General features: G+C 33.4%; 1 protein-coding gene and 1 pseudogene across 1 annotated transcript; one reads left to right on the top strand and one right to left on the bottom strand.

Moving 5' to 3' along the window:
* Window positions 1–4859: 4859 nt before the first annotated feature.
* LOC116109579 (zinc finger CCHC domain-containing protein 7-like) lies at window positions 4860–10874 on the top strand. The gene is made up of 10 exons (XM_031395805.1): window positions 4860–5139; window positions 6078–6167; window positions 6451–6654; window positions 7361–7729; window positions 7834–7932; window positions 8030–8188; window positions 9488–9649; window positions 9783–9899; window positions 10224–10331; window positions 10464–10874. The coding sequence occupies exons 1-10, from the start codon at window positions 5008–5010 to the stop codon at window positions 10872–10874; spliced, it is 1851 nt and encodes a 616-aa protein (XP_031251665.1). The 5' UTR covers window positions 4860–5007.
* A 1503-nt stretch (window positions 10875–12377) lies between these two features.
* LOC116109580 lies at window positions 12378–16773 on the bottom strand (annotated as a pseudogene).
* Window positions 16774–21576: the final 4803 nt, after the last annotated feature.

Here is a 21576-nt window from a genome sequence, read left to right on the forward strand (position 1 = left end):
TGCTTGGTGGTTTGGTGTGTATGATGATTGGCTTGAGTATAGTGTGACCAAAAATGCTGCACTCTGCTTGTATTGTTATCTTCTTAAACCTGTCATTATGAGCCAAGTTGGTAGTGATGCTTTCATCAGTGAGGGATTTCATAATTGGAAGAAACCAGAACGCTTTGAAATTCATGTTGGCCAGCCAAATAGTGCCACAACCAAGCACGACAGAGTTGTGTGAATTTAATGAATCAAAGGCAACATATCGAAGTGGCTCTCTCTAAGCAATCAGATCAAGTTCAAATTGAATACCAAACTCGCTTGACTGCATCCAGTGTTTGCATTATATTTCTTTTGCGTCAAGGGTTGGCATTTCATAGTTATGATGAAACTCAAAAACCAAGGTAACTTTCTCAAACTTCTTCGTTTTCTACCTTTGCACAATGAACATTTTAAGAGTGTTGTTTTGAAGAATGCACTTAGAAATCTTAAATTGATAGCACCAGTGATTCAAAAAGATATTGTGAATGCTACAACAAATAAAACCACAAAGCCTATCATTAGTGATCTTGGAGATGACATCCTTTTAGTTTTGATTAATAAGTCTCATGATGTGTCAATTAAAGAACAAATGGCTATTGCCATACGTTATGTACATAAAAAATGTCATGTCCTTGAGCGGTTTCTTGGCATTGTACATGTTAGTGACACAACTGCAATATCACTTAAGATGGCTTTCGAGTCATTATTTTCTAAGCATGGATTGAGTTTGTCAAGATTACGTGGACAAGGTTATGACAGGCCAAGTAATATGCAAGAAGAATTTAATGGTTTGAAAAGTTTGATTTTGAGGGAGAATGAATATGCTTATTATGTTCACTGTTTTGCTCACCAACTTCAATTGACACTAGTAGCCGTTGCAAAAAATCACATTTCTATTGCTTTGTTTTTAGCTTGGTTACTAATTTGATAAATGTTGTTGGAGGTTCATGCAATCATCGAGACATGCTCTAGGAGAACCAAGTTAGTAAACTTGTTGAAGTAATACTAGAAATTGGTGAAGTTAGCAAGAGATGAGGTTTGAATCAAGAGACAAGTCTAAAACGAGTTGGTGGTAGACGCTGGGGCTCGTATTATTATACACTGATCAACTCAATCATTTTGTTCTCCTCTGTGGGTGATGTGCTTAAGGTTATTAAAGAAGATGGTTTAAATCCTGAACAAAGGGGTGAAACATGTAATCTATTAGATTTAATCTATTCCTTTGATTTTGCATTTAGCTTGCATATGATGAAAGGTATATTGGCAATTAATAATGGGTTGTCACAAGTATTGCAGAGAAAAGATCAAGACATTGTAAATGCTATGACTCTAGTCAAAGTTTCCAAACAACGATTACAGTTGTTGAGAGATGAAGGATGGGAATCTTCGTTGAGTGAAGTTTCTTCATTTAGCTAAAAGCATGATATTGCCATTTTGAATATGGATGATATGTTTGCAATTCAAGGGCAGCCACGATAGAGAGTGGAGCAGATGACAAATTTGCATCACTATTGAGTTGAATTGTTTTATACAGTGATAGATATGCAACTTCAAGAACTTAACACTTGTTTCACTAAGGTTAGTACTGAGTTGCTTTTTTGTATGACAAGTTTAGATCCAAGTAATTCATTATTTGCTTTGACAAGCATAAGTAGAGGCGTCAGCCGAGCCGAGCTGAGTCGTTCGCAAGTCGACTCGGCTCGAGTAAGACTCGAATTAGGTACCGAGTCGAGTTCGAGTCTACCTCGACTTGGCTTGATTCAGCTTGCGAGTCAATAGTGGCTCGTTTAGGGCGAAAAATACAAGTTTTAGGTTTGTTTTATAATTTGACATGCAAAAGGTTTAAAAAATCACAAATTAACCCTTAACCCAAATCGCATAAACGATTTCCCCAAAATCACACCCAATCGCCCACAAACACAAGAACTACCCAATCGTCATTTCCCATCGCCTTGTCCGTCATCGATGACGCTTGTTTTTTGCGAAGAATTTGTGAGGAGTTCGTTAACTAGCGTTTCTCAACTGCAATAGGTTTGTTCCTTCACAAAATTTAGATTTTTTTTTTTTATCTGATTTGTGTAAAACAAGATCTACAGGTTATATAAGAAAAAGGGCCAAACGAACCGTAATCGAGCCAATTTGAACTTGCGTTAATCGAGTCATAATCGAGCTTTTCGAGTCAAGTCACGAGTCGGCTCGATTATAAACGAGTTACGTCACGAGTCGAATTTTCCTGACTCATGACTTGACTCAAACTCATCTAATGCTTAACCGAATCAGGCTCATTTAGGGTGATACTCGGCTCGTTTATACCCCTAAGCATAAGTTGATGCGTTTTGCCTAGTTTTATCCATCTGGTTTTTCTGCACTTAAGTTGATGGTACTTGAGAACCAAGCTGAGACTTATGTTATTGACATGCGTTCTCGTGATGAATTTGTTGAGTTACAATTGGTGATTTGGCTAAGAATTTAGTTAGGTTTAAAAAAGACATTTTGTATCTGTTGGTGTATAAACTTGTGAAACTTGCATTGGTTTTACCAGTTGCGATTGCGACCGTTGAAAGGGCTTTTTCTGCAATGAATCTTGTGAAAAGTCGATTACACAATTGAATGGGAGATCAATGGATGAATGATTGCTTGGTCACCTATACTGAGAAAGATGTATTTGATACAATTGATGATGAGATGATTATCCAATGTTTTTAGAATATGAAAACTCGTCAAGGACAATTGTAGAAAAAATGTTTTATTTTTACAAAAACTATGTTTTTTTTAAGATATTTATTTGTATTTTGTAACTTTTTGTTGAAGCTCATCATAATGAAAAAAAAAGTATGAATATGATTGGTTTTAATTTTTTTTGTTTATTTTGTGCCCCCATCGAGTGAAATTCCTGGATTGCCACTAATGGTGGTACAACTGCTGCAATCTTAAACGATGAAGGTCAATATGGTCGTGGTTGCGATTAGTTGCCAAATTGTAAAGTCCTGAAATGATGCTTCTGTTGGTGTGGTTGTGGTCCTCTATTAAACAGCTTAGGAGATTGGGCCTTTCAATGATCCTTATGCTTGCAAAAACTGCATTCATCAATCCCAACTTTTGAGTGAGGCTTGTTCTCATAGTGAGGATGAGGTCTAGAAGGAACTGCCAAAACTAACGGATTGAGTGCTGAGAAAGTCAAAGTAAAAGGAAAATTAAGCCGCAACCTATTCTCTCTATGGGAGAAAACATATTGATTCTTATTCAACTCCATGTAAATGCACTCCCGCTCAAACACCGGGGAGAGATAATACCTATAGTTGGGGAAATACTTGTAATTCCGGGTCTATCCTTGACCTAGCCCTTGTGTTGCCCCCCTATTTATTGCATAACCACACTATTGTTACATTGCTTAAGTCAGTTTGATTGACATAGAAAGACTTCTCACTCCCAGCGAGATAGCCTTTCATTGAGTCCCTACTCACACTAAGCTAATCCAAGTTATCTAGAGACAGGAAATCTCCTAAATAATGAAAAATGAAATAGGATATTTTATTACCTTGGCTTTCCTTAGCTTTTCCCGACTTGTTTGGATCGGAGGCAAGATAAAAAGGAATGTATTCAATGAGAAATCCTTTATTTATTTATTATTTTCTAAAACTGCAATTTGAAATTCTTTGTTTGGAAATTAGGTGTGTTTGTTTTGTTATTTTGGGTATAATTTTTGAAATCCTACCCAAAATACATATTTGTTTCTCTATTCTGAAAATTCAATTCAATACAACTATTTTTAAACCCCTTAGGTTTGTTAATTTAATTAAACACCTCCAACAAAAAAAAAAGTTTAAAAATTGACAAAAACAACCCCACCCACTCACATTTGCCAGATTCCAACAGTGGTGGCCAGTTGTCGGCATTTAATGAGTGGGTGGAGGTGTTTTTGTTAATTTTTAATATTTTATTGTATGGGTGTTTAGTAAATTAACAAACCTAGAGGGTGTTTTTGTTAATTTTTAAATCTTACCTCGTAATAATCACCTAACTCAACTTTTTCAAAAATCCTACCCAAAATAATGAAACAAACACATATGTTGTCATGGTTGATTTTTTTTTTTTTTTTCTTTTAGGAGATGAAATAATGGATATTCTCATTAATTGTCTTTGTTTAGCGTTTGATTTCAGAAATTTAGTTTAACTTTAAACTACTCTTTAATTTTGTGATATATTGGGGAACAATGGAAAAGAAAATTATTTTAACATTCATCTTATAAAAAAGAAATTCCATCTTTTATTTTCATAATTCTCATGGAAGTTAAAAGTTGATTATAATAAAAATACTATGTATGAGAATTTGGATAGGAGAAAGTTTATCAAAAGTGAACTCAGATTCTATCAAAAACAAAAATGACGATTGAAATATAACGAGGAGATAAAATAGGGATGGTGGAGTTAACAAAGATGGCCATTTGAAATAATGAAATTTAACTCGGTAGAAAAAAAAATAGGGATGGTGGGGTTAACAAAGAAATTAAGAAAAAAATATTAGAGAAAGGTAATTTTGGAATGAAATACAAGATACTTATAAATTCAATTTTTAAAATAATTTTAATTATTATTGAGGCCTAGAAAGAGATTTAATGGGACTTAAATAACATCACTCAATCTAATATATGGATCGGATGGGATTTAGTAAAAATTATTTAAAATTTTGGTAAAAATGTATTTCATTTAATTTTTGTAAAAGGTTAAATTTTACGTTATTTTTATAAGTTATTAAAATATATTATTAAATATCAAAATTAATAGACGGCAGGCTAATTGTCCTCAACGCCTTGGCCTTACTGATAGGGGTATACGTGGCATTAACCCTTTTCAACTATTTCAAAACCCTAATTTTCTGTTCACCATGTCTTTCTCTTCCAGTAACCGCAAAACCACTCCTTTTTAGACCCAAAAACACACCCTTTATGATCTGCTTTCCCTCACGAAAATTGCCTAGCTCGCATGGTCGGCAAGGTCCCTGCCCAGCAACCGCAGCAACAACAGAACACTGGGGCCTCTATTTCTACGGCTACGAGATCCGTGGCTGCCGGGGACATGAACCAGGCCTCAACTTCTAGTGATTCAGATGATGATGTAAGCTTCAATTCAGTCTAGAGTTTTGCTGATCTTGTATATGGTGTATTATGTATATTCAATTCTTGGACTATTATTGTTCTTTTATTTAATTCTAGTGCTAGGGCGTGTTTCAAATTGGGGGTGGAGTTGAACAAAGGTAAATAACGGTTTTGTTGGTTAATTTGTAGAGATTCATTAGTATATAAATGTTGACGGCTGCTTTAACTACAACCATTTATATAACATAGGTCTTGTGTTACTCTAATCAGTCAGAAATTAAGTCAATTGAACTCTTACAAATGAGAGTTTTAGTTAACGAGTGTGGTCGTGGCTGTGCTAGTGATGATGCTAGCTCAGGTCTTTTTAATGGGTTGTTTATTGCTCAGAAATCAGCTGAGATAAATATGAGTTTAATCTCAACTTATGCAAGCTACTTAATTCAATCTCCAATAATTTACCTGTTTCAAAGAATGAGACGGTTCAATAAATAAAGAAGTGGTGAGATTGAGATGTTCCTTATCACGAGGGACACAGTTGGTGTCAAGCAAATTGTAAGATTGTTAAATGGCAACGTCAATAGAACTGAATAATGTGTAACATAATGAGAGTTTGTGATCAGCTAGTAATCTAGAATTAGAATGAATAATAGATTTATTTTGGAGGCACATGCATGGTTTTAGTTATAAATTGGAGACTTTAAGTTGATGAGATTGTTTCCGTACTTGTGTTAAAATGTTGCATATGTGGTTTGTCTGCTTGTGTGTGAATTTACATCTATGTTTATGTTGGAAGATGCCTTTTAAAATAAACGATGCTATATGCTTGGTAACAATTGTTATATTTATAACCTTGTGGATGATTTCGGGTTCCCAAATATTAGCCCTAAAAATGTAGCTGTTAGTGTACCTTTTTGGGTTTATTACTTGTGTTTCAATTTCTTCATGAAATGATTCCAGATCGGAGGGGAATTTCTGATTCAATCAAACACTCAAAAGCACCAGAAACTTCAAGAAGATGATAACTCGGCTGTTTTTGAAACTGTGGAGGTAGGTTGATGGTTTAAAATCCAGTTCAGTTAGAAGTCTGGTACTAATATTTATTCTAAATTATTGGCTGTGTTCACACGTTTTCTCATATTCAAATGTTTTCCTTCATGAGCCTTTGATATAATTTTCTGATTTACATATGAAATAATGAGGCCAATCTAATGGTGATATTCTTATGGCACTGATTAATATGTTAAGTACTTAATGCACTTCAACAATAAATTCTCTCCTTGTTTTGTTTTTGGAAAATGATTACACTGATGCTTGATTAAAACTGAACCAGGCAGTAGTTGACGGAAGACAAAAGAATTCTGAAGCTGTTGAGGCCAAGGTAGGTTTAGATGTAAATAGGAAAAAGCATGATCGTGGTAGGGGAAATTCTGTTTCAGACGGAGGCCGTGGTTCCAGAAATGAACAAGTAAGATCACAAATATCTGCTACAACAGTTTCACCTTCAAATGGTCAGCTTGAGAACTCCTATCTTAGGGTATGTTTTACTGGTATGAGTTGCTCTGATTTCTTTCCTTATAGATTTTTTTTTTTTTTTTTTTAAATTAGAAATTATCATCATTGTCAATGTTATTGTCGAGAGACTTTCTAATTGTAAAGAATTAATTAGACCTCTCTGAATTTTACATAAAATGAAAATGAAATTCCTTTTCCTTTAGTTTAAAGGTTATAATGTTTTGCTGAATGTTTCTCCTCAATAGTTGCAAAATAATTTCTTTAATATTTCTCTTCTGTTCTTTTGTAAATTTTCCTTTGCCTTTCATCTCCAACTTTCTTTCAAAATGCATTGCTTAAAAAAATTGACATGTATTGGTTGTCATCTTTTATATCCATCCTGAAATAAATTTGGATAAATAATAATTTTCTTCAAAAGATAATTAGGGCTGATACAGATTATTTATGTTTTCGGCAATGTTTTTATTATTGTTAAAATACTTGTCAAATAGTTTCTTTAAAAAAAAATTCCAATTGAAACCCTAATTCCTAAGTTACAGATCCTATAACTCAACCAGCCCTCTCCTCCAGTGCCATAGCCACTGAAGAACCAGTCACCATACTGAAAAGCTGCCGCGGAAGCACCTATTCCTAAAATACATAGATTGTAGATTTGTTATGATTAAATAAAAGTTGATTCTTCTTCACTTCTCCTTCAAATTACGGTTCTTTCACAATTTTGAGCGCAGGGACTAAAACAAAAAGAGAAATCGGATCCTGATGAAGAGGAAAAAAAGTCGAAGGAGGTCACAGCAGTGAGCAGTGATGATGAAGAGGCAAACGAGGACCTCAGCCTTAAGATTGTGGAGAAACATCTATTGATGCGTGCGGCCAAGTTAGTTCAAAATGATGGTGACGATGACAATGACGTCATATTATATGATGAGAAAAAGGTGGATCTCTCTTCTTCGTCTGTGCTGGAACCTGGGGTTGTCACTGCAGGTCCAAGTAGAACCAATGACAAGACTGTCATTGAAGACGTGAAGAGTGATAATAAGAGAACTAGGGTTAGGAAAAAGAAGAAGAAGATTGAAATGATGGAAATTGGAGACCAATCTGTGAGTTTATTTTTATTGTTTATTATCGTTTTCTTTAACTTTAACTTTTTTGCTTTATTTATTCTGCATAGTTTAGGCAAATTTGTAATAAAGGATTGCTTTAGGTCATTGTGAAGGAAGTTCATGTCAAGACAGTTGAGAATGGTGAAGAGGCAGTTAAAGCTTCAGATATATCAGATAATATTGTCCTGCGAAAGCTTCTTGTGAGTCAAAACATTTGCTTAGAACTGGCATTTTGAAAAATATGCAATTTCCATATGGAGCCTTAGCCTAGTATCTTTCTGATATTTATTCTATCAGCGGGGGCCAAGGTATTTCGATCCTCCAGATAGCGGTTGGCAAACTTGCTATAATTGTGGTGAAGAGGGGCATATGGCTGTGAACTGTTCATCTGCTAAGCGTAAGAAACCGTGCTTTATTTGTGGGAGTTTGGACCATGGTGTCAAGCAATGCTCCAAGGTTTGTAAGAAAATACTGTTATTCGAAGCTGTATATCCCATTGTTTGAGCTGTTTTGTATGTGTTTTGTTTGTTAAAGTTGATGAGTCTTGCTTTCCAAGATATGTTTCCCTAGTCAAAAGACTTTTTCTTTATATCTTTCTTGCTGTTAAGATAAATTACTTCAAAATAACAAGCAAATATGTTTTTATTGTAATGTTCAGGTGAGCATTTATGCATATTAATTTTTCTTATTGTTATTAAGGATAAAGAAATTATTGAGCTCAGGTAATATGAAGCACTAAGTGTAAATTGTGTTAGATTAAGATTAGATAAAAACAACTATGTTAATGAGCAAATAGGATGTATTAAGCAGTGCTATGAATACTGATATCTATGGCAGGGATTTATGCATGCAATGAACCTTTTTTCTTTTTTTGGTTTACAGGAGAGGTTTGTGCTTCTGTACTTAGGTTGCTTTTTACTATATGCTCTTTGATTTCATAAAATATAGTTTTCTCCTAATGTAATGCTGTTTGTACTTAAAACTTGATTTACAAAACTGGTCTATTAGTATCTGTGTTACTTTTGCATGTTCATATGTTTTTATACTCTTTACTTATTGAGCATATTTGAAACATTTTGGCATATGTATTTGGTGTTGATCGCTAGGTTCTTTATGTCAAGGATATCTACTAACTTTGTAAATTGTGAAACTGAAACCTCTACCATTTCCCATCTATTAATAATGGAATGATCTACTATAATCATAATGATTTTATCTCCTTTGTAGAGGTTATTTTTGTGTGCCACTTATATTATCATGTTATGTGGAATTGTTGATTGTTTGAAAGTAGACGTCTCTGACATAAAGAACATTTTTACTGCTTGGCTTTCTTTGAAGTTGTCATAAAACTGAAATGAATAAGACTGGTTAGGGGCTCACTTTGGACCATCAACTCCAAAGCTAATTAGGGGTCTTGGAATGTAATTTTGCTGACACTTGGTTTAGGAGGTAAAGATAAAAAACAGAGAGAAAAAAGAAAAGAAAAGAAAAAGAAAACTAACCCAGTGAAGTTGCAGTGCAGTTTTCACATACTATTTAATGGGTCGGGGTCTCAATCAAATTCTCTTTGTTTATTTATTATATATTTTTTTTGAAACTCTGAACAGAGGAATAACTTCTTTTTTTCTATTTCTATTATGTATGCATATTTTTATTCTCACCTTCTCTTTTTAAACTTTTTTGTGTGCACAAGATTGGTTTGTGATTCAGGTCATTAGTCATCTGGTAATTCAATCATATTTGGTTTCTTTGTAGGCGCAAGATTGCTTTATTTGCAAAAAAGTTGGTCACCGTGCAAAAGATTGTCCAGAGAAGTACAAGAGTGGCTCTCAGAATGCTAAAGTATGTTTGAAATGTGGAGATTATGGGCATGACATGTTTTCATGCAGGAACAATTATTCACTTGATGACCTCAAGGTCTGTATTCCCTTCGGAAGTTCATTTTTTATTCCTTCTTACCCTTTTCCGTCAGTTTTATAGTTTCTTACCATATGTTCTGAATATGTTGTTCTTTAACTATTTTCCCATTGTGTTTTATTTCTTTCACTAGGAAATACAATGTTACATTTGCAAGAGTTATGGCCATCTGTGCTGTGTTAACATCACTGATAATCGTTCAAGAGAAGTTTCTTGTTTCAAATGCGGTCACTCTGGTCACACTGGATTGGTAAGTCTTTTCATTGTCATTTTGGTCTGTTGGAAAGAGGGGGTGTGCTTTAACCTTGTGTTACAGTAATGTCACTTCTTTCATCAGCTTTTTGTTGAATATTCTTGACTATGAAAATTTTTATTTTTCTCTGTCAATCACATAACATTTGCAGATATCCTTCGTCTTCCATTCAATTGATGCATCTCTATCATGGGGTGCTGACCTCCTGTCATTTTAGCATTGAAAACATTGGTTCTCTTTGTCATGTAAAAATGAGTTCTGAATTTTGGTTGTTCATTCTTAAGTAGTCGGCATATTTTATATGAAAATTCTTTTATGTAGGCATGCAACAGGTTACGAGGTGAAACCACAGATACTGCGTCACCTAGTTCATGCTTCAAGTGTGGTGGAGAAGGACATTTTGCACGTGAATGTGTGAGTTCCGCAAAGGTAAGCTAGATGTTCCCAGAGTCATTCTGTATTTTGTCATTCCTTTTCAAATTTGTTTTATTTTATTTTTCAATTTCCATTGTCCAGTTTTCCGTTTCAAAATGTAGTAGTTATATCTTTGATCCTGTGCAGATTCGTAGGAAGAATTTTGATTCATCAACTCCAACACTTAGACCTCATAGAGAAAATAAAGACTACTCAGGATACAAATCTGCCCCTAATGATCATGGTAAGGGTCATAAAAAGAGAAAGACCCAAAATGAAGATATAGGCATTACAACGCCACAAAAATCTAAACACAGAGGCGGTTGGATAACAGAGGATCCGGGAGAACGTTCCTCCTATAGTGAGACCAAAAGGAGTCGTTGGAAGTCTCCTGCCACACCTACTAGTAAGGGTCATAAAATTTCTGCTGTCACTGCGGGTGGTCATATTTCCAGTTCTCGGTCATTTAAAAATAAGTCGGTTCATCATCATAGATTTGCGGCGTCCAGGTTTGACAACTCTGGCAACAATGGGTTTAGGAATTATGATTGGTGGTAGAAGCCTGCACCGTAATTAATCAATTCAATAGTCAGAGGTCCTTTTATGGGGACACAGAGTGAAAGGTTATTGCCTCTTGTGTTCCCCTTGTGGATCATTGCACCCCATGTAAGGATTTCTTCAACAGTTCTGAATGAAGCTGTGTCTTTTTAATTCTTTTTATTTTCTTGTCTTGTAGATGTGCATTAATTATCCTGTGGGCTTGAATTTAACACTTAGATCATAGTAATAATAATAAATATAATTTAAATTATTAATTATTTTAAATTTTATATTAGTAATTTGTAACATAACAATAATTCTAATTGACTGACATCTTACTCGTTCACTTAACAAAATGTTGTAAATTACTTATGTAACGTGGAAACACTATTCCGGAAATTTACCCATATTTAATATTATATTAAATCATAATGTTGGAACCTAATTTTGTAATGGGCCATCACAGCCCATTGAATGAAAGCAAATGCTAAACAAACCCATTAAGGTGTTGCGGAGGCCCGTTATAAGCACAAATTCATAGGTCCAAATATGGTATATTTTAATAAATAGATTAGCGTGTTCTGATAAACAAATTGAGCTGGATTTTTGTTTTTATATCATACTTAAAAGGAGATTTAATGCCGTTAGCTCTAAAAAAATATATTAATCATAAATGTTGTCCTAATCCATGCCCAGGTGGGTTGTAGTGTGTGTAGCAAGTAAAACGATAATGGTGATATAAATATATGAAAATTAATTTCACTTGGGGAGACTAATTGAGATCGAAGCTCTGGATACGATAATATAAGAGATGAGATGAGATTTTACGTGTCTTTCGGGGATCGACCCTAACTTTGTCCAAAGTCCCTTCATGCCTGCCCTACTACTCCACGGCTTCACATATGCTTTATGTCTCTTTCTACTGCCTAATCCAACAATTACACCAACAAATGTTTCTGCCTTATGCAACATTTCTATAAACAACCTGATCCTACATCCTATAAGGCTATAAGCCGATAATTATATACATTATTCTTTTATTATGTCCTGATTTTTATGAACTTTGATACTGTGTAAGGTTTCGATGAGATTCTCTCTTGAGAGTGATCAGTTAATTGCATAGTTAATACAAGATAATTACTTAAAATCATTTAGTTCAGTCTAAAAGATTATAGATGTTAATGTATGTCGGATCCAAACACATTGTAGGTAGATTTTCATAAGTATTGTCAACCCTGAAACTCACACAATTTTATCCTAAAAAGACGTTTCTAGGTGATGAAGATGTACTTGTACTATATAATCGACCAAGATTAATACGAGACTTTGGCATCAACTAATCAAAATGTAAGCATAATATTATTCATCAATTATTTTACTAACAAAATATCGCTCCTTTGATCACGTACCAACGAAAATCAAAACAAAAAACAAATTCACAAGACCAAGAAATAAACAAAAACGCTTTAGAATAATACAAACTAAAGAATTGATCTAGCTAATACTAGATTAACCAAATCTCTAGTTCACAAGAGAACAATCTCTCCGAATTTCTCCTTGATTTCCAGTCTTAACATCGACTTGACCGAGCTTCTTAATAGCAGTAATGAAAGCTTTTTGAAAAGCTGCATTATTTGATGCAAAGAGCTCGACCGTCGCTCTTGATCTTGGATCAGTGAACAAAATTTGATCGGAGGTGAACAACCCCATTCCTTGTTTAAGGTTCTTGAAGTAGGCGTTGTCGAACTGCTGAGGCGTCGATGGGTCCATGTTGATTGCGATTCTTGGATCAACATTTTTGGGGCACATTCCTTTTAGTTGCGATGCATAGTTAGGGTTTATGGTGGGATCAGTCTTGTTCTTGGTGCTGAAGTTGTAAAGTCTGTTGAAGAATTTGCTGCAATGAGAAAATCCAAGAGTATGTGCGCCTATATAAAAAAGACATTTTCATTAGTAATGGTAATATGAAATTATGACTAATTAATTACGGGTAAATTTAAGCATGATCGTGATATAATTGAAATCGACATCCTGATTAGAGAATTTTCGATAAATCCTATGAAAAAATGAATAGTTAATTAGTTAGAAGTAAATACCTGACAATGCGATCATATCAGCTTGGGTGAGACCATGTGAGGCAAACATGGAGTTAAGTTGATCTAAATTAAACTCAGGGTGAGGAAGTCTGCGTTGAACACTTGCTTTTGTCGATATTCTCCCATCACGTCTTCCCAATTCTACTTTATAAAATGGTCCCCCAGTCTGCATATATATTCAGCAAACCATATAATAGTTTCCTTATATTAATCTCATAATGCTCATTAATATATTGTAGCAGTTCAAAGTATATAGTTTTTTATAACACAAGGACAAACATTAAGGTAGATTCTTCAGTAACAGAAATGAATGCATGCGTTTCATAAAAAGAAAACAAAAGGTTAACACAAGATATAGATTATTATTTTTCTTTTTTCTTTTTTACAACTTCCGATAATAAGAATCTTCTTTATTGTATGATTTTAGGGTAAATTGTCCCGCAATATTTTCTTTTCAGATCAATGAACAAGTATCTTGTAAATAGGTATATTACGCTATTCATATATTTATGGAGCAAAATTATATAATATATGCTCTCTTTTCACATAAACATTATTTAAAACACTTTTATGATAATTAATTAAAAACTTTTATTTTAAAACTAAAAAATAAAAGACATAAATATTTATATTAATTAATAAACGAACATTGTATCATTCAATATATAATTTTCTATCAATAAATAAATATTTTTTTTTATCAATAAACGAATGTTCTAATTTTTTTAAATAATTTTTACTAGATAAAAAATGTCTGTCTAATGGAAAAAAATGAAACTCGGTGTCCTTTTTCTTTTATTTCTTTTAAAAAGTGTCATTTAAATGATAATCTCCCTTAGTTAAACAATGCATGGGGACGTAAAAATTTCTTGACATATGATGATCATTTCGCAGTAACTAGTACAAAAAAGAAAAAAATAATTCATACCAAGGAAACGACATCTCTAGTAGCAAGAGTAGAATATCAGCACAAGAGAACTTGTGTTCTGCACTGAGGAACACTATCGATAGCTGCCTTAGCTTTGATCACAGTGTCAAATCCATCTCCGGCGAGCGAAATGTCATCAGGATGATCCTTCTCAGGACTACTATTGCCAGCATAACTGAAGCATCACATCCCTACCACAAACAAATTAATAAAATAGACTATTTTTTTTTTTTTTTTCACAAAAATCCACATTCCTTAAATTTTGAATCACTTTACTGATGCAATTAACAATTTATTACTGCAAGGAAACCTAAACGAGAAAATTTCAGTTTCAGTGTTGATTGACTGTAACAAATGAAAGCGAAAAAACAAACGCACTAACCCGAACGAAGCAATCGTGGAAATAGAGTCGGAGAGTTGCCGAGGCAGTGACGAAGGTGCTGGAACTTCTTTTGAACGGCAGAGCGAACAAGGGATTCAACATTGGGGCACGAGGTCTTGTAAAAGTCTTCACGAAGTTGAGCAGAAGCTGAAGTTAAGAGAAGAGAAAGAAGAAGAGATGACAAATAATGGAACTGAAACTTTGACTTTCCATGGTTTCTGAGTATTGAGTTGCTGTTGCTTCACATGTTGTGTTGGCTATTGTTCGGTTTGTATTTATAGAGAGAGTGGAGGGATTAATGAATATTGTTTGAACTGGAATTAAAAATAATTATTGAAATATGCTTGTGGGATAAAGAACAAGGTCTAGCAGTTACACTCTGGCCAGTTATATAAATGATTATATATTTATATATTTGGATTGAGGAGGGAGAGTGAGGTGACATTTGATGTGTAAAATAATATGTGAAACATTAGATTGAGGATTTGAATGAAATCCTATCCTTTAAGGGTTGGGAAGATCACATGCAGTGGAATTATTGGTTAATTGAATCCAAGTCTTTTTCACAACAATGATATTTCCTTAAAGCAATAACGATACCAATCAGGTGTTATTGGTAAAATTTGTGGGTAAGCACGTATTTGTACGATATTCCAGATTTGGATTCGAAAAGTAAATTTTGCGAGCATATATATGATTTTGTTATAAGAAAAGTGGGAATTATCAGAGTGAAGTAGTGGATATATATATATCTGCCAACTCAATTGCATGTTACTCCCACAACTCTCGCAAAAGAAAACTAGAAATATTCCAATCCTGGTGTGCTTCTTTTAATTCAATGGAGATGGTCTAACAATGGCTTTGCGAGTTCAAATCATCAATAATTCAGTTTAATTCAATTGGGTTTATATGCAATATGTGTTTTATATCACTTGTAAAAATAACAAATAAACTTGTAGAAATTATTTAAATGTTGATTAATATAATTTAATGATAACAATATAAATTGTATATATTCAACGAGATTTATAAAAAAAAAAAATGTATTAGTGTTTCTAACATTGTAATCAAACCCAGAATTTAAAATGAATCTACTCCCCTATATAATTAACTTTCAATACAAATTTGTTATTGAAATAAAATGATTTGTTATTTAATTGATAGGAAATACATTATAAAAAGAAGAGTGAACGACTTTTTCCCACCCAAATAACGGTCTATGACACTTTTCTACCACAAACTTTTAAAATACCATTTCCATCCAAATTTAGATGCCGACAGAGAACAAAAGTAAACCGTGTCCAAACTATAAGGGTTTTTGAAAATGGAAGGCCGGTGATCTTTTGGTGATAGAAGTTTGGATTTTAATGGTTGAGATTTGTCAGAATTGACTTGGAAGGGGTGGCTGCACAACCAATGGCTTTATTGCCCACGATTGGCGAGTCGGGAAAGGTGTTTTGAGAGGTTTTAATGAGTGATGATCGAGGAAAAGATGTTAGTAGTATGGGGTTTCAATGATGTCGAAATCAAAAATTGAATATAAATTTGGGTACTAAATTAGTATTTTAAAATTTATGGATGGAAAAGTGTCATTAAACTATTTTTTGAGTGTAAAAAAGTCCTTTACTCTAAAAAGAACCGGGACCTTAACATGTAGAGCTTAACTAGAGTAGGCCCTTTAATAGGGAAAAATCTGAAGATATATCAAGATATAAATTTGACTTTCAAAATAAAAATAATATTTATTTAATAAATTAAAATTAACTCTTATATCAATCAACTAAAGAATTAGAAGACATCATGTCTTGCAATAGCGGAATAAGTTGTAATTGACTGAGATAATAAGTTTTGGTAATTGCACATGAAAAGAATAATGGATTTTATTTGATTCATTTATTACTATTATTTTGATATTCTTAATACATTGAATCATGCTAATTATAATTGACATTTTTCAACAAAATATTAATTAATTACTTTTAAAGAAGAAATTTGATTATGAAATGATTTACTAATTAAACATAAATACGAATTCATAAGATAAGATGATTTATTTGTAGCAAGTTGCAATTGTTGACTAATATTAGATTTTAGATCTATTTAGAAGTTGTGGAAGGCTCGTAGTTGATGGTTTTGCTTGTTCATTCACATAAACTTTGCAACTTGTAGGTAATTTAATTCTATATTTATTTAAATAAGGCAATGTTTATTATTTTTCATTAAAAAAATATTTGAATTTTTTTTTTATAATAATTAAGATGTCAATTATGTAGTTCTGATTGTCCAACTAATTACAAAAATACATAGAGAGAGGGAGAGATGAAATTTAATTACAATTATGGATGAGTATGATAAATGATTTTATAATTATGTTAACAGGGTTAGCATCTTTAAGTACTTCATTAGAAATTAAAAACAAAATAAATAAATTTGTTGACTTGATTGGTGTCTGACCTGGTGTCTAATCCAATTCAATTTGAAGAGTTGGTCACATGCCATTCCCTCAGCCATTGGTAATGCCAAACATAATCTTCCATTAATAATCTCTGTCTTATTCTAAGTCTTTTTGCATATTTCAAATCTATTTTTAATTCCTAACACAAACTCAACGGATGAATATTGTGTGATTGAATAGAGACATAAAATAAATAAATAAAATATTTACTACATGACATAATTAATTTATGAAAATAACTGGTTTCTTCTCTAACATTGCTACTGAAATATATTTAAATATGAAGAATAAATCTCAAACTTTTAGGTGGCAAAGTCATAATTTATTAAAATAAAAAAGAAAACGATGGCAGAAAAAAATACAAGCAGAAGAAATCCAGTGAACTCCCAAACACAATCATTTCAAACGCCGGCCAGTTATAGAAAATTAATAAAAATTAACATATTTTCAGGCCAGTCCACCCCTCATGGCCCATTAGACTTTGCCATGTTGGAAGCAGGGATTGGTGTTTGCCCCGGCCCCATGGAGATCCGGCCCAAATGGGACGGGGAATCTCCGAAAATGTCGGGGATGTGACCAAGGACGGTCCCCTAAAAAATCCCCGACCTGGCTCGGCCCGGCAATCCTGCCCCCATGGAGACCTACCCTGCCCGCATATTGTTCTTTGATTGAGAATTTTATGTTTTTTTTTCTTTACAAGATTGTATATAAAATTAAAGTCTAAATCATGATTTTTATTAAGGAATGTATCTAAATTTATGATATTTATTTTTATAACTTTCTAATATTTCTATCAAATTTACAGAAAAAATAATTTAAATGAGAGAGTATAATAATTAAATATATTTATTATTATTTTGTGAATTTCAAAAATTAATAATACATGCCTCAAAAATAAATTTGATTAGATTATTATAATTTACGAAACCAATGTAAGAAGATAAACAATTATATAACCTTAACGACTTACAAATTACACAAATACAATTATCCTTTTAATTAATTAATTGATCAATTACCTATGATGTTAAACTTAATCAATGTTAGGAACTTGGGATAATAGGATTTGTCCCTTTCACAAATGGACTAATTTTATTAGTTGTAGTAGAGATAGTGTTTTATAATTAATTAATCAACTTACCTAATAAATTATGTTAAGATTGAATATAGTTATATTAATTCTATGAAAAAACTAATTAATTAACTAAGCCTAAGCATGCATACAATTGAATAATTAATCAATTTACCTTGTAAATTATGTTAAGATTGAATATAATTATACTAATTTTGTGAAAAATTAATTAATTAAGCCTAAGCCTATATACAATTTATTTATAGTAAGAAATTTGGTATAATATATCAAAAGAGTTAAGAAGTTATACTAATAATTTTGTAGAATATGGTAGAGCTATACAAATATTTGATTTTCACTTCCAATCTCAGCATTTGAAAAATAAAATACCTTAATTTTGGCACATTGTGTCTAAGATTTGTATTCAAATTCTAGAGCTAATTTGTGTGACATTTAAATTTTAACAATTAAAATAATTACAATAATTTAAGATTATTGTCCTAGGAACATGTAGAATGTTTTGATCCCTACGGGGCAAAAATCCCGGTTCGGGGATAAAATCCACACGAGGGAATTTCCCCGTGAAGCCCCGTTCATCAAGGCGGGGCGGGACGAGGATGGGAGTGACTTCATCCCCACGGGCTGGGGACGATCATGGGAGTGGAGATTGGGGACGAGGACAGGGAATGGGGTCCACGACCCTGACTCAACCCGCGTCCATGCCTATTCGGAAGTGATTTTTAGCCTCATTCTTTTTATCTTTAGCCTTCATCTTCAATTTTAAGTGACGGTATAATTATAATAAAATTTTTAATTTTTATACTTACAGTTATAAAAAATTAAAATTAAATTTAAAACATTAAAATTAACATTAAAACACAAAATTTAATCAATAGGAATTTGTGATATTGCACATTTTGTTTTAATGGATATGAAAATGGGATTTAGAAGTGATTACTTGATTGTAAGAGCTTTGATGATGTAATGCTATAAGAAATTAATTCATAATTGTATGGTTATGATACTAATTGGTTAAGTCTCGTGTTTTCTTGTTAAGTTTGATTGATTATAAATGCAAACATCAGCTATGAAATAAAAGTATGAAAGAAGAACAAAAATATTTTATTACAATTTTATCCCCACTTGAAGATGAGGGCTAAAACCAAAAATAATAGGGGCTAAAAATCACTTCTCTTATATACTAGTATGGTAAAGTAGAAAATGGATTATAAATGAGTGGCTCTATTGACCCCATAATTAAATTAAGCGTGTTATTATTTGAGCCCCATCTAAATTCTTTCTTTTATATATATATATATATATATATATGTGTGTGTGTGTGTGTGTGTGTGTGTGTGTGTGTGTACAAAATTACCAAATTGGTCTATTCATATCGGAACCCTTTAAACAAGTTTTCCAATTTTAAAACATTATAAGATCAAATCTCTTTTATTTGATTTAATTTAATCTTTTCCTTTTCCAATTCAATTACTAATTAAGTTGTATAAATTTTTTAGAATTTTTAATTAACTCTTCCAAAACTTTTTATCACTATATTCGTCTATCTCACTGCAGCTTTTGTCTTTTGGTTGAAGGAAAACACTTAACTTGTTTTCTTATTAGATTATGGATAATTCTACATTAAGTTACTTGGTTTAGCAAAACATCCCACACATTTATCTGAAAAGAGATTCTTAAAAAAGAAGACAAGGAGGATTAGTCAAACCCAAACACATTCCCTTTCATCTCTCCTCCACCCACCATATTTCCCGTTCTTTTCATTCATCGTCCTCCATCTCTAACCCCCCCTTTCCCTATGTATCCTCCACCTCCGTTCGTATCCATCCACAACCTCCTCCCCTTCCCCCGTCCTTTGTTTTTATTCCTATTTTTTCTGTTTTTTTCGTTTTGGTTATGTTCAGTTCAGTTGTGTATTTTTCTTCAAGTTCCAGTTTGTTTGCTTTCTTCTTTGTCCGTTTCGCGTTTCCTTTGTTGCTTCTTGTGTGACCCATTTGGGTTTCATTCAGGTCTGCTTTTCTCTGGTTGTCGTGGTGTTGTTAGAGCTATTGTGTATTGCTGAGTTTGATTTGCGTGGTTGTGGAGCAGCTTTGTGTTTGTTCTTTGAGGTTTGGTTGTTTTTTTTATGTTTCTATGCAACTCTGCTTGGACGATCTGAAGTGGGAGTGTGTTACTTTTGGCTAGTTTTTGCTGGTCACCAAAGGTTGAGGTTTGTGGCTAGAGTTCTTTTGGTTTGTTGGCCGGTTTTGATCTCCTTTGTTTGAAAAGTTGGAGTGGTTCTTTGTTTGTTACTCCCTCCTTTTTTTTGGCTAAGATTTCCCTATCTCTTTGGATTTTCTTGCTTTCCTATTGGATGCTCAAATTTCTTATGCTTTAGAGCCTTTGGATTGGTTAATAGCGAGCTCCATAAGTGGTTTTCTTTTCCACCTCACCTCTTCCTATTGGTTATTGTGATTGCATTATCCTTTTTCTAACAAATTCCACATCACCTTATCCTTTCATTTGTCATGCCACCTCACTGCCTCGTCATCCCCCATCCAACCACGTGTGCCACGTCACCTTAGGTGCCACATCATCAAGTGAGTGAAAAAAAAAGTACAAATTTTTTTCAATTTTTTTGTCACTTCTCTTCCTCACCTCCAATGAGGGCTGTTGAACGTGGGAAAAGCTCTAGTTTGAGTGAGCAGCATCCAAACATTGTGGAAAATAAAATTGAAAGTGTGAGAAATGGTCATTTGGTGAGCCAATTAATGCCTAATGAAGTCTTGAAAGGGGCTATCATTTCTAATAGAGAGTATGTCTAAGTTCGGTTGGTGAAACCTTTTAATGGAGGGAATTCCGAATTTGAAGAAGGTGAAATTATTTGGGTGGATAGAGGAGCTGTTTGTGCTGAATCCAAGAATGCTTTCGAGGGTAACTGAGTTTCTTCTAGGGCTAGTGAAAATGGGAAGGACACAATCTACCATGGTGTGGATAAGGGTTGTGAGGTTGAAGGGGCACTATTGCTATAGAAAAATCAGGCCAAAATGATGTGCTATTGGCTGATGGTGATTTCAACCTAAAGCTAGGGAGCTGCTCTGATGGAAAGGGGAGAATTTATGAAAATGTGGTAGCAAAGGTTGATGAAATTTCTAAGGATTACCCCCTTCTCCCAAGCAAAGTGGTGGATTGAGTGAATAGAATTGAAAAGTCAAATGGTTGTGGTGATGAGAAACCGATGAAAGGGGAGGAAAAAGGAGTTTGGACAAGTGTTATTGTCTCAGAGAGATCTGATATTTCCCTTGAATATGTCAAACCAAATATGAGCAAAGATGATGCTAAGATTAGACTTTCAATCCTTATTGAAATTACGGCTTTAGGTATAGACAAATTGAGTAATTGTCTAGTTGGGTTTTTCCTTGGGAAGAAATTATCGTTTTATTAGGGTACCCATATGGGTGAAATTTTATGGTATCCCTCTTAAGTTACGGACCCCCAAGGGTTTAAGTCATATAGCAAGTGTAATAGGCACCCCTTCTTTATATGGACAATATTATCGAATCGGGCGAAAGGCTTGAATTTGCTAAAGTGTGCGTTGAGATGGATTCTTTGGCAGAGTTTAAGGAGGAATTTGAGCTAGAGATGTCGAGTGGTGAGATTACATTAGTTAAGATGGAGTATGTGTGGAAGCCATTTACTTGTGCTTGGTGCAAAACATTTGGGCATGTCCAAAGAAATTGTCATTTGGCTCCTAAGGAAATCGGACCGTTGTTACCCAAAAAGCCGACTT

This window comes from Pistacia vera, unplaced genomic scaffold (genome assembly GCF_008641045.1).
Source record: "Pistacia vera cultivar Batoury unplaced genomic scaffold, PisVer_v2 Contig583, whole genome shotgun sequence".
Lineage (NCBI taxonomy): Eukaryota > Viridiplantae > Streptophyta > Magnoliopsida > Sapindales > Anacardiaceae > Pistacia > Pistacia vera.

Excerpts from the sequence above, each read along its gene's own strand:
- LOC116109579 (XM_031395805.1), top strand. The coding sequence starts at position 5,008 with ATGGTCGGCAAGGTCCCTGCCCAGCAACCGCAGCAACAACAGAACACT. Across the intron at positions 7,933-8,029 it reads TTGTCCTGCGAAAGCTTCTT|CGGGGGCCAAGGTATTTCGA; the intron begins GTGAGTCAAAAC and ends TTATTCTATCAG. Across the intron at positions 9,650-9,782 it reads ATTCACTTGATGACCTCAAG|GAAATACAATGTTACATTTG; the intron begins GTCTGTATTCCC and ends TTCTTTCACTAG.